This window comes from Limanda limanda, chromosome 17, assembly GCF_963576545.1.
Source record: "Limanda limanda chromosome 17, fLimLim1.1, whole genome shotgun sequence".
In the NCBI taxonomy this organism is placed as follows: domain Eukaryota; kingdom Metazoa; phylum Chordata; class Actinopteri; order Pleuronectiformes; family Pleuronectidae; genus Limanda; species Limanda limanda.
Window position 1 is genome coordinate 17,882,409 of NC_083652.1, and position 14,391 is coordinate 17,896,799.

Consider the following 14,391-nt stretch of genomic DNA (forward strand, 5'->3'; position numbering starts at 1 on the left):
CTCTGTTCCTTTGGTTGTGCTTAAGCCAGTTTCACATTTAATTCAGCTGAAGTAGCTGGATCAGTTTGTGTTAAAGATATTCACCATGAACCGTTTAACTTTTGTTTAAAAAGACAGTCATGGTACAAATAAGACAACAGGAAATGTTTCATAGTGGCCATTAGTGAAAATGACACTTAAACTTGAGTTAAGAAAAAGTATGTACAGCCGGGGCCAAAAGTTTTGAGAATGACACGAGTATTGGTTTTCACAAAGTGTATTGCTTCAGTGTTTTCAGATCTTTTTATCAGATGTTACTATGGTATACTGAAGTATAATTACCAGCATTTCATAAGTGTCAAAGGATTTTATTGACAATTACATTAATTTTATGCAAAGAGTCAATATTTGCAGTGTTGACCCTTCTTTTTCAATACCTCTGCAATTCACCCTGGTATGCTGTCAATAACTTCTGTGCCACATCCTGACTGATGGTAGCTCATTCTTGCATAATCAATGCTTGGACTTTGTCAGAATATGTGGATTTTTGTTTGTCCACCCACTTCTTGAGGATTGACCACAAATTCTCAATGGGATTAAGGTCTGGGGAGTTTCCTAGCCATGGACCCAAAATTTCGATGTTTTGTTCCCCCAGCCACTTAGTAATCACTTTCGCTTGATGGCAAGGTGCTCCTTCATGCTGGAAAAGGCATTGTTCGTCACCAAACTGTTCTTGGATGGTTGGGAGAAGTGGCTCTCAGGGGATGTTTTGGTACAATCCTTTATACATGGCGGTGTTTTTTGGCAAAATTGTTAGTGAGTTGAAATCATAAAAATATCTGTGAATCTTTGTCTGGGATGCCTGTTGAGGACAACAAGAACAAAAAAATCCAAAACACAGCAATGAGAGCATTGTTACACAGCATCTCGTGTGTGGAAGATCTTAAGCTGCATTTACAAAAGATGTGGGTGGTGACTGCAAACTAACTAAATGTTTCCGTTGTGTGTTCTGACTCCCTTTCTGTCCTCACCAACACAAAAGGCTCCATTACAGGATATCAAAAGAAACCTGTATGTGCGTCACATGGACATGCTCTTCCGCAAGTCTCTGAACTATAATGAGCTTTAAACGCAGCACTGACATAAAGCTTTAACAAGCCTGAGGCCAAGTGACCTTCCAGGTGAGCAAGGGCAACTACCTGTGCATCTACAGCATCTCCTGCTGGTTGCAGGCTGAAACTACTATTCCATGTTTCACTGCAGATCATTAGAGCCATAGAATTCAACATGCCATTGAAATCTAGTGATCAGCTTTGAAGAACAGTATCAATATTGCCATTTATATAAAGATTTATCCAATTGTGAAAGTAACATTTTGTAGGAGTGTCGTAGAAAAGTTTATGCCATTCACACTGAATCTTGACTGATTAAAAATAAGGAAAAAATGCATAAATATAATTAAGAAGTGATTGATGAAGGGAGTTTTTCAAAAAATGTCAAGCAGAGGCACCACACTTTTAAATTTCCGTTTCCATTCACTGAACACAAAATATTTTATCTCCAATAAAACAGGAAGTAATGTCTTTAAAGGGGTAAAGTCAGAGTTTATCCACCTTCTCAAATCATGATTTCTGCAACAATCTAGCTAAAAAAAAGAAGATACAATTCCACAAATAATTGTCAATACAAACAATCAGCTTTTGTATTTTTACAAGTACATTACAAGTAAACCCAAACTCTGTGTAACCACGAACGGAAGTTGCTATGCTGGTTTCGTTTCCAGGAAATTGCAATTAAAGGGGAGTTGCGCCTCTCACAATAACACAGATCATAAACCTTGCGACTGCACACTAACGCAGGTGAGTGCTCTTATTCTCTTATCACTACTTTTTGAATTAATTTTCACTGAAGATTTGTTCGAGGCATTTAATCCCAGTCTTCTTTGTGATGGGGTTCATTATTTTTTTCTCCTTTTATTAAATAGTTTCTCTATTGAATAACATCATTTGTTCAGTCGGTGATGCTACACTTGGTCATTCTTCGTTGAAATCTTTGGTGTGTCATAGGAATACAGTAATTTACACATCAAAAACATTATTTCCAAATTTCAGCAAAAACAGATAAATAATCCTTAATCCACTTGATAGCCTTGAAACATTCACCTACTGTGTTCCATTTCCTGAACTGTGATAATTTAAAAGCATATAGGCGATTTACAAAAAAAAAAATTATATATTGTGATTATTGTGTTATACACACATTATTTTATACAGTTTGATCAGAGGCATTACAATAATGTTTTCGCCTCTCCGTCCATATGACGTATAACAATAGACACCCATATAAACACTGAAACAGGTTTTACTAGTAATGGTTCCTTATGAGAGATACATTCTAAATCAAGTCATTTCAGTATGCACTCCACCCTTTGTTAACCACTTCTCTCCCATTGGAATACTATAGAAACAAAACATAGAAGCTCATATTATAGTCAAATAAACTTTGTAAGTTTTCACGTAGAATAAAGATCTTCCTAATAAAACCTAAGCCCTTTCTGCATTAATAAATACATAAATTATCTTCTATCCACTACTTGCAAACATAAGTCTCTCTCCCCGTCTTTAAGTCTGTGGCTCAAATCTCGAGAAACATTCATCTTATTGCCTTCACACTTGGCATGTTTATTGTTAAGAGCCCAGGGAAGTGCAGTGTTGAATTTACGATTGGCACAATGCATTCAATCAATAAACTGTCAATAAAGAGAGGCTCTTTTTCAATATAGGTCAAGGTTGTTTGTACAGAGTCGAGCTTCACCGAACTTGGAAAAAAGCAGGTGAGTGGTTCTTTGTGCAACAGCAGCTGGTCTTTACTTACCGCAGCTTAAATACTGCAGGTCGATTTTACAGTTTCAGAATGAAAGCTACAACCCGCATCACCACAGGCTTAGCAAACAATACATTCCTAACAGGCAGGTTGAGAACGGGAACTGCACTAGTAAAAATAATCTTTAGATTTAACCCTAATTACAAATACATGTATCGAATGATAATATGGGGCGATATGGCAAAACATTTGGGCAAAGGATATCGATTATTATCATTAAATGGCACGTTATAAATTTTAGGTGTAAAGACTGATTTTTGCTCCTGAAGGTTGTGGTTTCAAACTCTTTCATGAGGAGAGAATGATAAACATTTGATAAACAGCAAATAATTATATAAACCTGAGGAACACTAATTATGTTATACCTCCTTACACAATGCATAACCATTATATCAATATATATATTCAACCTTTATTGTATTGCTATTGTTTTTTTGCCCACCATGCCCAGCCTACATTGATATATTTTTCTGTATCATTACAGGATGAGGATGTCAGGAAGAGTCATGAGTTGCTGTGCAGCTCTGTTCCTTGCACTGGTATCTGTGTCAGCTATAGAAAGACTCAATTCAATTAATGATTTGAAGAAAATCTACTTTGGTCAATCTGTGCCCAAACACACTCTCCTACTTCTCCACTGGTTTGCCAACGAAGTTGATATCGACAGTAACAACATCATACGGTTGACCTTTGACCCAGACAATGAAGATTTTGGATCGCATCATTATGGAAACTTTGAGAGGATGCTGGAGCAAACGCCTTATGGTTACAAGTACTACACTGTTGGCAATCTCCTTCTAGACGAACGTGAACAACTTCCAGATTATGTCGCCCATCCCCGGGCAGAGTATGCGGCAAGAAACTGGGACCGGGTTGTATTCAGAGTCAGGCTGCAGAACACAGGACGGCAACAGATAGATCGAGTGTACATCACACAGCATTATGGCATCCATGGAAATACGACATATGATCCTGAACATACCTATGAGATCACGACTGACCTCCTGAGAACAATCCGAGAGTTTTCTGGGGGAGCAAACTCAGTGATGATTCTCAGAAATCGCTATGGAAGTAACGCTAGTGATTTCCAGTTATCAGAAATCAGAAACATATGGGGGAACCTTGCTTGTCTTGGACTGCTGTTGTTTATTGTGATCGAGGAAAGGTACAACTTTGACCAACAAAGGGCCAGCCTTCAGAGTGGGTCAACAGGAGGAAACAAGGTTGTGACACAAGTTGCGACACAACCTTATATTCCTCATAACAGCTTCCAAGAACACAGACAAAATCAGGGGAATGATGAACAATGCATTCTCATTTTTGTGCTTATTTGTATATTTGTCTTCTTTTGGGCCATTCTTGGTTCCAAATGATAAGGGAAGATAAAAAAAAAAAAAAAAACGAAACATACAATACGCAACATTACATTTAAGATGATTTGGAAGCAGTAACACTGATCAATGGACCTGGATAAGGGCTCATTCTAAAAGCTGGTGTTTTGCTTTCATGTTTATTTTAAGTGGTGCTACATTATTTTCTTAACACTGTTCTGGTAAATATTGAGATAGAGGTTGTGTTCATGGACCAAATCACAGAGAGTCTTCAGGGTGTCACTTCAGGTCAGCACAATTTAGGCTAAAGTACCAACATAAAAACTATCTGATCAGATCTTAACAAAATGTAGACATAAGTTAAAGACAGTGGTGTGATGTTAGTTCAGATTAAAACCAGCGTATTAAAATTGAATTGGAAAGAATCTTGCTTGCCTGGAAAAATTACAGAACAAAAGATTAAGGACATATTTTACATTTATTAGACCAAGAAGTGTGGTTCAAGGGGTTCTACTTAAAAAAAATAAACTACACCTAGTTAATTACAGCACAAACTCTTCTTTAAAATAACTATTTTTGTACATAGTAAGGCATTATACTGGTCTTAACGCTTCAGGCTTAATTCATATTCAATGTCATGCTCCAGCATGTCTAATCCAATAGTGGTGACTCACTGTTCTTTCATACGTGTTCCCTAGAGATGAAGAGAAAGTAAATAGCTCTGATGCAAAGATGACATCCACAAGTGAAAGGATCGATGGGGTGCTAAGCATAGCTCACATTGATATTATATTATATATATTGACATTGATGTATTAGCATAAAAAAAAAAAAAAATAGATGTATATTTTAAATATGGTTTTGTATTCTTGCTATAATATTGTAAATGGGGTGTTGATTGAATACACACTGCTGTTTGTTTGGTGTGTAAATAAAAGGTTTAAAAGACAACACATTGGTCCATCTCTTCCTTCCACTTCCTCAATTAGCCAACGTGTGGGAGATCAGTGGTCTCCCATACATTTTTATTTCTCACACAATATGAGATCAAAGAAATAGAAGAACCCCTTTTTTAATCAGTGTCGATGAATTTATTTACTTATTCAGCATATGTGTCAAACTTCAATCTACATAAACTGTAAAAACATCATATCCTCTGTTTCTTTGGTTTTGCTTAAGCCAGTTTCAAATTTAATTCAGCTGAAGTAACTGGATCCGTTTGTGTTAAAGATATTCACCATGAACCGTTTAACTTTTGTTTAAAAAGACAGTCATAGTACAAATAAGACGACAGGAAATGTTTCATAGTGGCCATTAGTGAAAATGACACTTAAACTTGAGTTAAGAAAAAGTATGTAGACAAAGATCTAGAATGAAACTTAGTAGAGAGCCTGCCCCCAACAAGGCCTACAAGTCCCCTTAAGGTCAAATGCATCACATAACAGAAAACTCAGATATCAGTCCACTTAATGCCAGATTATCTCCTCCAAGATCTTCAATTATCTGGGAATTTGGCAAAAATACTAAAAAAAATACCCTATTTTGGGACAGCTAAGAAAGTGGTTTAGAAAATGTTGGAACTGGCTCTGAAGAACAAGAAGCCTCATCCTTCAACAAGTTTAGCAGTTTTTGTGTAATCCTGCTGACAATAAAAACAAACTTGCGAAAACATAATCTTCTCAATGGAGGTAAATAAGGCTTTACAACAAACGCGTACTGCCATAAGAAACTTATCTGTGATAATCATACTAGCTAAGATTAAGCCAGGCTTTATTAGAAACCTTTTAGTCCTAAGGCCACACTGTGTCAGATACCTGCACAGGCCAGTTCTCTTCATCAACACACAATCTGAAATGACTTATGGAATAATTACACTTTACAGAATCATTCCTCTGATAATTAAAAACAAAAATAATCAGCTCTGGCATGTTGGGTTCAACAACCCCGAAAAAACAATGACAGACTAAAACGATTATTTTCAAAAGGAAATTTGATCCAACCTGCAGTGCCTTCTGCAACCACCAGCAACATACTTGTTTTATGTTTCATTTCTTAAGAAACAGGAACGGGAGTTATAACGGCTCACACACAGACAGACACAGACACGATTCCCTAACAGCAGCACACTAGCAAAGGTGAGAGATCTTAATTTATGTTCACTATTTCCTTGATTTACCTCTGTTTTCTCTCAATATGATTTTTGTAGCAATTTTAGGTTCTCTACCTGCAGGTTTCTACAATGAAATTACTCAGAAGTTGAACCATATTTAAAAAAGAGCAGCTGAAAGTTTGCTATGTTAGATTGAAGTTGGAGATGTTTGCAATGTGCTATGTCAGCATTCTTAGAATTTGTTGTTGTTTTATTTGTTATCCCTTTTTATTGTATATATTATCATACTTCCTTGTTTATAATATGTTATAAGTTTACTGAGTTGATTCCATCGACTCCTTTGGTTTCTGTAACATGGCAAATTCCCCTCCAGTGGGACTAATAAAAGGATCATCTTATCCTCTTACATATAATATTTCCAAATTAAGCAACACACACACATCCAATTTACAGCCTTTAAAGTCCCCCCAGTGAAAATCAAGTTTTTAAAATGCGTCCCCCTTGTGTTCTTTATATGTTGAATTAAGTAGTCAGCATCATGTCTGCCTGTACTTCCACTTTAATACTGCAGTGAACAAATGCCAATTGGAAAAAAAAAATGTTTTATTCACACAGGTGAGCAGCTCTTTGTGCAACAGCAGCTGGTCTTAACTTACTTAATTACTGCAGGTCATTTTACAGTTTCAGAATTAAAGCTGCAACCAACAACACCCCAGGCTAAGCAAATAACCCATTCCATATAGGCAGGTTGAGAACTGGAACTGAACTAGTAAAAATTATCTTTTCCGATGTATCCCTAGTTACAAATACATGTATAGATTGGTACTGTGGGGTGATATGGCAAAAAAATTGGGCCAAGGATATCGATAATTATCATATTAAATGTCATGTTATTAATTTTAGGTGTAAAGACTGATTGTTGCTCCGAGTGAAGGTTGTGGTTTCAAACTCTTTTGAGGAGAGAATAACAAACATTTGATAAACAGAAAATAATTATCTAAATCTGAGGAAGACTAATTATGAGTTACACCTCCTTTCACAATGCATAACCATTATATCAATATATTCAACCTTTATTGTATTGCTATTGTTTTATTGCCCACCATGCCCAGCCTTCTGTGATATATTTTTCTGTCTCATTACAGGATGATGAGGATGTCAGGAAGAGTCATGAGTTGCTGTGCAGCTCTGTTCCTTGCACTGGTATCTGTGTCAGCTATAGAAAGACTCAGAACAATGAATGATTTGAAGAAAATCAACTTTGGTCAATCTGTGCCCAAACACACTCTCCTACTTCTCCACTGGTTTGCCAACGAAGTTGATATCGACAGCAACAACATCATACGGTTGACCTTTGACCCAAACAATGACGATTTTGGATCACATCATTATGGCAACTTTGAGGGGATGCTGGAGCCACCACCTCGGGGTTACCGGTACTACACTGTTGGCAATCTCCTTCCAGACGAAGGTGAACAACTTCCAGATTACGTCGCCCATCCCCGGGCAGAGTATGCGGGAAGAAACCTGGACCGAATCGTGTTCAGTGTCAGGCTGCAGAACACAGGACAGCAACTGATAGATCGAGTGTACATCACACAGCATTATGGCATCCATGGAAATACGACATATAATCCTGAGCATACCTATGAGATCAGGACAAACCTCCTGAGAACAATCCGAAAGTTTTCAGTGGGAGCAAACCAGTCACTGAGGATTCTCAGAAATCGTTATGGAAGTAACACTAGTGATTTCCAGTTATCAGAAATCAGAAACATATGGGGGAACCTTGCTTGTCTTGGACTGCTGTTGTTTATTGTGATCGAGGAAAGGTACAACTTTGACCAACAAAGGGCCAGCCTTCAGAGTGGTTCAACAGGAGGAAACAAGGTTGTGACACAACCTTATATTCCTCATAACAACTTCCAAGGCCCCAGATCAAATTGGTGGAATTGTGAAACATGCATTCTCATTTATGTGCTTATTTGTATATTTGTCTTTGCCATTCTTGCTTCCCACTGGAATTCCAATGGTAGGGGAAGATAAAAAAATAAATAAAATTAAACATACAATACGCAATATTACTTTTAAGATGATTTGGAATCAAGCAGTTAAGACTGATCAATGGACCTGGATAAGGGCTCATTCTAAAAGCGGGTGTATGCTTTGTTTTGCAATAATGTTTATATAAATGGTGCTACATTATTTTCTTAACACTGTTCAGGTAAATATTGAGAAATGTTGTGTTCATGGACCAAATACTGAAAAATCACAGAGAGTCTCCAGGGTGTCACTTCAGGTCAGCACAAATTTTGGCTAAAGTACCAACGTAAAAACCATCTGATCAGTACATGATCTTCACAAAGTTTCAACATCAGTTAAAGACAATGATGTTATATTAGTTCAGATTAAAACCTGCATATTACAATTTAATTGGAAAGAATCTTGCTTGCCTTGGAAAATTACAGAACAAAAGATTGAGGACATATTTTACATTTATTAGACCAAGAAGTGTGGTCCAAGGGGTTCTACTTAAAGTAAATAAACCACACCTAGTTAATTACAGCACAAACTCATCTTTAAAATAACTTTTTGTGTACATAGTAAGGCATTATACTGGTCTTAACGCTTCAGGCTTAATTCATATTCAATGTCATGCTCCAGCACGTCTAATCGAATAGAGGTGACTCACTGTTCTTTCATACGTGTTCCCTAGAGATGAAGAGAAAGTAAATAGCTCTGATGCAAAGATGAGATCCACAAGTGAAAGGATATATGGCGTGGTAAGCATAGCTCACATTGATAATGTATTAGCATTAAAAAAAAAATAGATGTACATTTTAAATATGGTTTTGTATTCTTGCTATAATATTGTAAATGGGGTGTTGATTGAATACACACTGCTGTTTGTTTGATGTGTAAATAAAAGGTTTTAAAGACAACACATTGGTCCATCTCTTCCTTCCACTTCCTCAATTAGCCAACGTGTGGGAGAACAGTGGTCTCCCATACATTTTTATTTCTCACACAATATGAGATTACAAAGAAATAGAAGAACCCCTTGTTTATTCAGTGTCGATGAATTAATTTACTTATTCAGCATAGGGGTTAAACTTCAATCTACATAAACTGTAAAAACATCACATCCTCTGTTCCTTTGGTTGTGCTTAAGCCAGTTTCAAATTTAATTCAGCTGAAGTAACTGGATCAGTTTGTGTTGAGGATATTCACCATGAACCGTTAAACTTTTGTTTAAAAAGACAGTCATGGTACAAATAAGACGACAGGAAATGTTTAATAGTGGCCATCAGTGAAAATCACAAATCACACTTAAACTTGAGTTAAGAAAAAGTATATAGACAAAGATCTAGAATGAAACTTAGTAGAAAGCGTGCCTCCACCAAGGCCTACAAGTCCCCTTAAGGTCAAATGCATCACAGAAAACTCAGATATCAATCCACTTAAGATGCCAGATTATTGACTCCAAGATCCATGAATTATCTGGGAAATGGGAAAAAATAGCAACAAATGCCCTATATTGCTAAAGAAAGTGGTTTAAAAAAATCCTAGAACTGGTTCTTAAGGACAAAAAGTCTCATCCTTCAACCAGTTTAACAGGTTGTGTAATACTGTTGACAATAAAAACAGACTTGCAAAAACATAATCTTCTCGGTTGAGGTAAATAAGGTTTTACAACACACTAGTACTGCCATAAGAAACTGATCTGTGATAATCATACTAGGTAATAATAAGCCAGAAACCTTTTAGTCCAAAGGACACTGTGTCAGATACCTGCACAGGCCAGTCACCTTGATCAACACACAATCTGAAATGACAGACTAAACAGATTCTTTTCAAACTGAAATTTGATCCAAGCTGCAGTGCCTTCTGCAACCACCAGCAACAGACTTGTTATTGGTTTCATTTCTAAGGAAACAGGAACAGGAGTTACAACAGCTCACACACAGACAGACACAGAAACGATTCCCTAACACCAGCACACTAACAAAGGTGAGAGCTCTTATTTTCTGATCACTATTTCCTTGATTTACCTCGGTTTTCTCTCAAAGTTAAGTTAAATTTAAGTTCTCTACCTGCAGGTTTCTACACTGAAAAATTACTCAGAAGTGGAACAATATGTAAAGGGAAGCTGAACATTTGTTCTGTTAGATTGAATTTGGAGAGGTTTACAATGTGCTCTGTCAGTATTCTTAGAATTTGTTGTTGTGTTATTCTACATAGCTTTTTATTGTATATATTATCATATTTCCTTGTTTATATTATGTAATGTTTACTCAGTCTATTCTATCAACTGGTTTCGGTTATATGGCAAATCCCCCAGGGGGACTAATAAAGGATTGTCTTATCCTCTTACACATATTTCCAAATTAAAAAAAAACACACAAAAACACTTCAACTTTACAGCCTTGAAACCTTTAAAGTCCCCCCTATGAAAGTACATGTTTTAAATGTGTCCCCCTTGTGTCTTTTGTATGTTGTAATAAGTAGTCAGCATCAGGGCTGCCTGTACTTCCACTTTAACAATGCAGTGAACAAATGCCAATCTGAAAAAAAAAAGACAATTTGATTCAGACAGCCACGATGAAGGAAGAAGGGAGATAGAAACCAATCCTGTCATCTTGTGGGTGGGACTCAGTAGCTAGAATAGTGAGTTATGCGATTGTTTATTATTTGTACTTGACTGCAAGCCACCTTTCCCATTGATTAAATAATATGTTATTGTTATTAATCAATACAAAATACAAAAACATGCTATTGTTATAGTTTGCTAAGGTATATTAATTTAATATGTATACATCTGTAAACTAAATTAATCATATAGTGATAAAAAAAAATGGATTTTAGATTCAGAATTATCAATCATTGGGATACGCATTTGGATCCATCCTTTGTTGCAAATACAAGTATGGGTTGGGAATTCTCAGTATGAATGAACAATTCAACTAATATTTTCTAAATATCTTTACAGGACGATGATTATGTCAGGAAGGGTCATGAGTTGCTCTGCAGCTCTGCTCCTTGCACTCGCCTCTGTGTCAGCTGTACAAAAGCTCCAGTCAATCAATGATTTGAAGAAAATCAACTTTGGCCAATCTGTGCCCAAACACAGTCTTCTGCTGCTCTACTGGTTTGCCAACATAGTTGATATCAACAATAACCATGTCATTTCCTTGAACTTCAACCCAAACAATGAAGATTATGGCTCGCATCATTATGGCAACTATGAGCAGCTGCTGGACCCACTGCCTCGGGGTTACCGGTACTACACTGTTGGCAATCTTAATGTAGACAGTCATGAACAACTTCCAGACTACGTCGTCGCTCCACGGGCAGAGTATGTAGGAAGAAACATGGACCGCATAATATTCAGAGTCAGGCAACAGAACACAGGAAGATCTATGCAGACAGATCAAGTGTACATCACACAGCACTATGAGACCTCTCAACAACAGGGGACAAGATATGACCCGGAACAGACGTACCAGGTCAGTACCAACCTTCTAAGACAGATCAGAGAGTTTTCTGATGGAGAACACCAGGACTCACTGTGGGATCTCAGAAATCGCTATGGCAGCAGTGCTGACGATCGCGAGTTAGGGCAAATCAGAAACATGTGGGGTAACCTGGCTTGTCTTGGCCTGCTGCTGTTTATTGTAATTAAGGAAAAGCACCTCTCTTACAAACAAAACAAAAGAGCTCAACCTCCAGCGAGAAGTAACACGCAACCTGATTTTGCTTGGCCTCCAGCAAGAAGACACACGCAACCGGATTTTGTTATCAACATCCCAGAATACGAACCCCAAACACGTCCCAGACAAAATCGTATGAAGACTGATGGTTCGTGGAATTTGAGGGATGGGACTCAACTTAAGGTGACGACCGGCAAGGATGGAGGAGCCAGGATTCTTTGGGAGAATGTTACTGAGAATCGCCTGAACAATGGAGTGATGGTAGTGCTTTTCAAGAACAAAAGCGACCAGGAAGCAAGCAAGACTTTTAAGTGCATTGGGGACAGTGAATCAGGCAGTTGGGACACCTCAGTGCCGCTAAATGATGGTCTTCAGGCTCGACTACATAAGGTTAGGAGACAGTGGTGCTTCTTTAAAGTGGTGGGAGAGGAGATATGCAGAGGTCCTGAGTTCAAGAATCCCACAGCAGACAGCGCAGTCAATATAAACGGCTACGATGCAAACCTGCAGCTCTTTGTAAAAGATGGCAAGGCGTGTGCTCGCTTATTTGTCAAGAAGACCTTCAGTAGTTGGAAGTTGGAATTTAACGATTCTTGGGTTGGTTTCTATGCATCTGCACATAAAGCCACACATCAGTATGAATGGTGGCAGTGGCAATGGGCAACTAAATTCAGACGTAGCACTGATGTTCACAACTCCATTTATGATGTATACGAGTATCACTCAGGTATGTCAATTGTCCCTGGAGTCCAAGCACGATTCATAGGCTGGCCTCAGGAAGTTAAAGCATGCACTCTAAGCTGGGGGGGCTGAAGATGACTGGATATCCATTGCAGACAATGTTTAAGTGGATGGAAAATCAACCCTGCTTTAAAGTTGATTCTATTTGTTCATCTGCTTCTTGCACATATTGTTCATTTGTTTACCTCTCTTCAAAATGCTGTCCTGTTGTATGATTTGTTTTTCCTTTGTACATTTCATTTCAAAGAGTCTTGTATTTGCCAATTTCGTGAATTTTTTTTAACATCGAGACATATGTGATGAAACAACAAATGCTCTGAATAACAGAACATCTCTAGTTAGCTTGGACTCAATAGCTTTTAAAAGGGATCTCACCTGTCTGAATGTTATTACATCACAAAATATTACAACAGCAGTTTCATTAGAAGAAGAAGTGAAGTCCCATCGGTTGCATTTCACGAAAACCACATCTGGACATTATGAGCTGATTGATTATACTTAAAAACCTGAAATGATTTAATAATACTGCAGATTCTTCTCTGAAATGTCTCTTTTTGTAAATCCTTTCAATTGCTCTGGCATGGTCATAAAGTTCGAGGCTTTATTCATGCAATAATGTCATGCTCCAGCACGTCTAACCTAATAGTGAGTCACTGTTGCTTCATACTGTGTTTTGAAAAAAAAAGCTCTGATGGATAAATGAAACAGAGAGTGAAAGAAACTATGATCTGCTCTGATAATCTATTAGCTTTTAGAAACTGGATTGTATTACAAGTATGTATGTTTTGTATTCTTCTTGTAATGTTGAAAATTGGGGTTTTATAAATCACATTGTATGGATCAGACCCATGTCAGTGTTTTTATTGCAAGTTAAAGAAAGATGTCACATGTGGCCCATAATGCACAACACGTACACAGATGAGCGATTTATCAGAAAGATAATTTCCAACCCTTGTGACATTCACAAGTCCTCGTTTCTAGCCAAGTCCTGAAAAGACCTATGAAAAGGCCTTTATGTTTGTGTCGGAGAGATGAGTGCCGTTTAAATGTGGTCAAACTCAGCAAGACATTGCAAGACCAAGCAGGTCATAAGATGAGTCATTACAAATAACTATTGCAGATTGAGCTTTAAGAAAATACAAATCAAAGGTTCCTCTTTGGAGTGACAGAGTCCTGAGCTAAACAGACACTGCTGTTTGTTGACATTAATCATCTCGTAATACAAGTCTAATGCACTGAGTCAAAGATTCGTGATCTACAGGAAACTTGTTACTCCTGCAACAATATAATACCAAATATTTAGAGGTTCTCTATTTGTGGCAGGAAAATATAACAATGACCATCGCATTGCAAATTTCATCACAGCAATAAAACTTAGTCCAATATAAACACCAATGTACTACACATGCATTGTGCAAGCAGGGTGAGGAAGTAAACATAAAATGGATCTACCTCAGATATGCTAAATGTTTTGCTGTCTGTCTTCATCTGCTCATAAAGATGTTTAAAACCAAAGCCTTTACTCAGAAGCAAAAATCAGTCCAAACATTCGTGAAAATGATCTGGCCCTGCCCTACATACCAATTAGGCTAATTGATGTTCTAATGCAGTCGTGTTACATTTCTTCATCTCTATT

The 14,391-nt window shown here is 37.4% G+C and overlaps 2 protein-coding genes across 5 annotated transcripts in view; one reads left to right on the forward strand and one right to left on the reverse strand.

Moving 5' to 3' along the window:
- LOC133023763 (septin-9-like) overlaps nt 1–14,391 on the reverse strand; it is a 100,835-nt gene that overhangs the window by 39,798 nt on the left and 46,646 nt on the right. The window lies entirely within an intron of this gene.
- Nucleotides 10,224–13,598, forward strand: LOC133023764 (uncharacterized). Its single transcript, XM_061090835.1, has 2 exons — nt 10,224–10,314; nt 11,294–13,598. The coding sequence occupies exon 2, from the start codon at nt 11,298–11,300 to the stop codon at nt 12,825–12,827; it is 1,530 nt and encodes a 509-aa protein (XP_060946818.1). The 5' UTR covers nt 10,224–10,314; nt 11,294–11,297; the 3' UTR covers nt 12,828–13,598.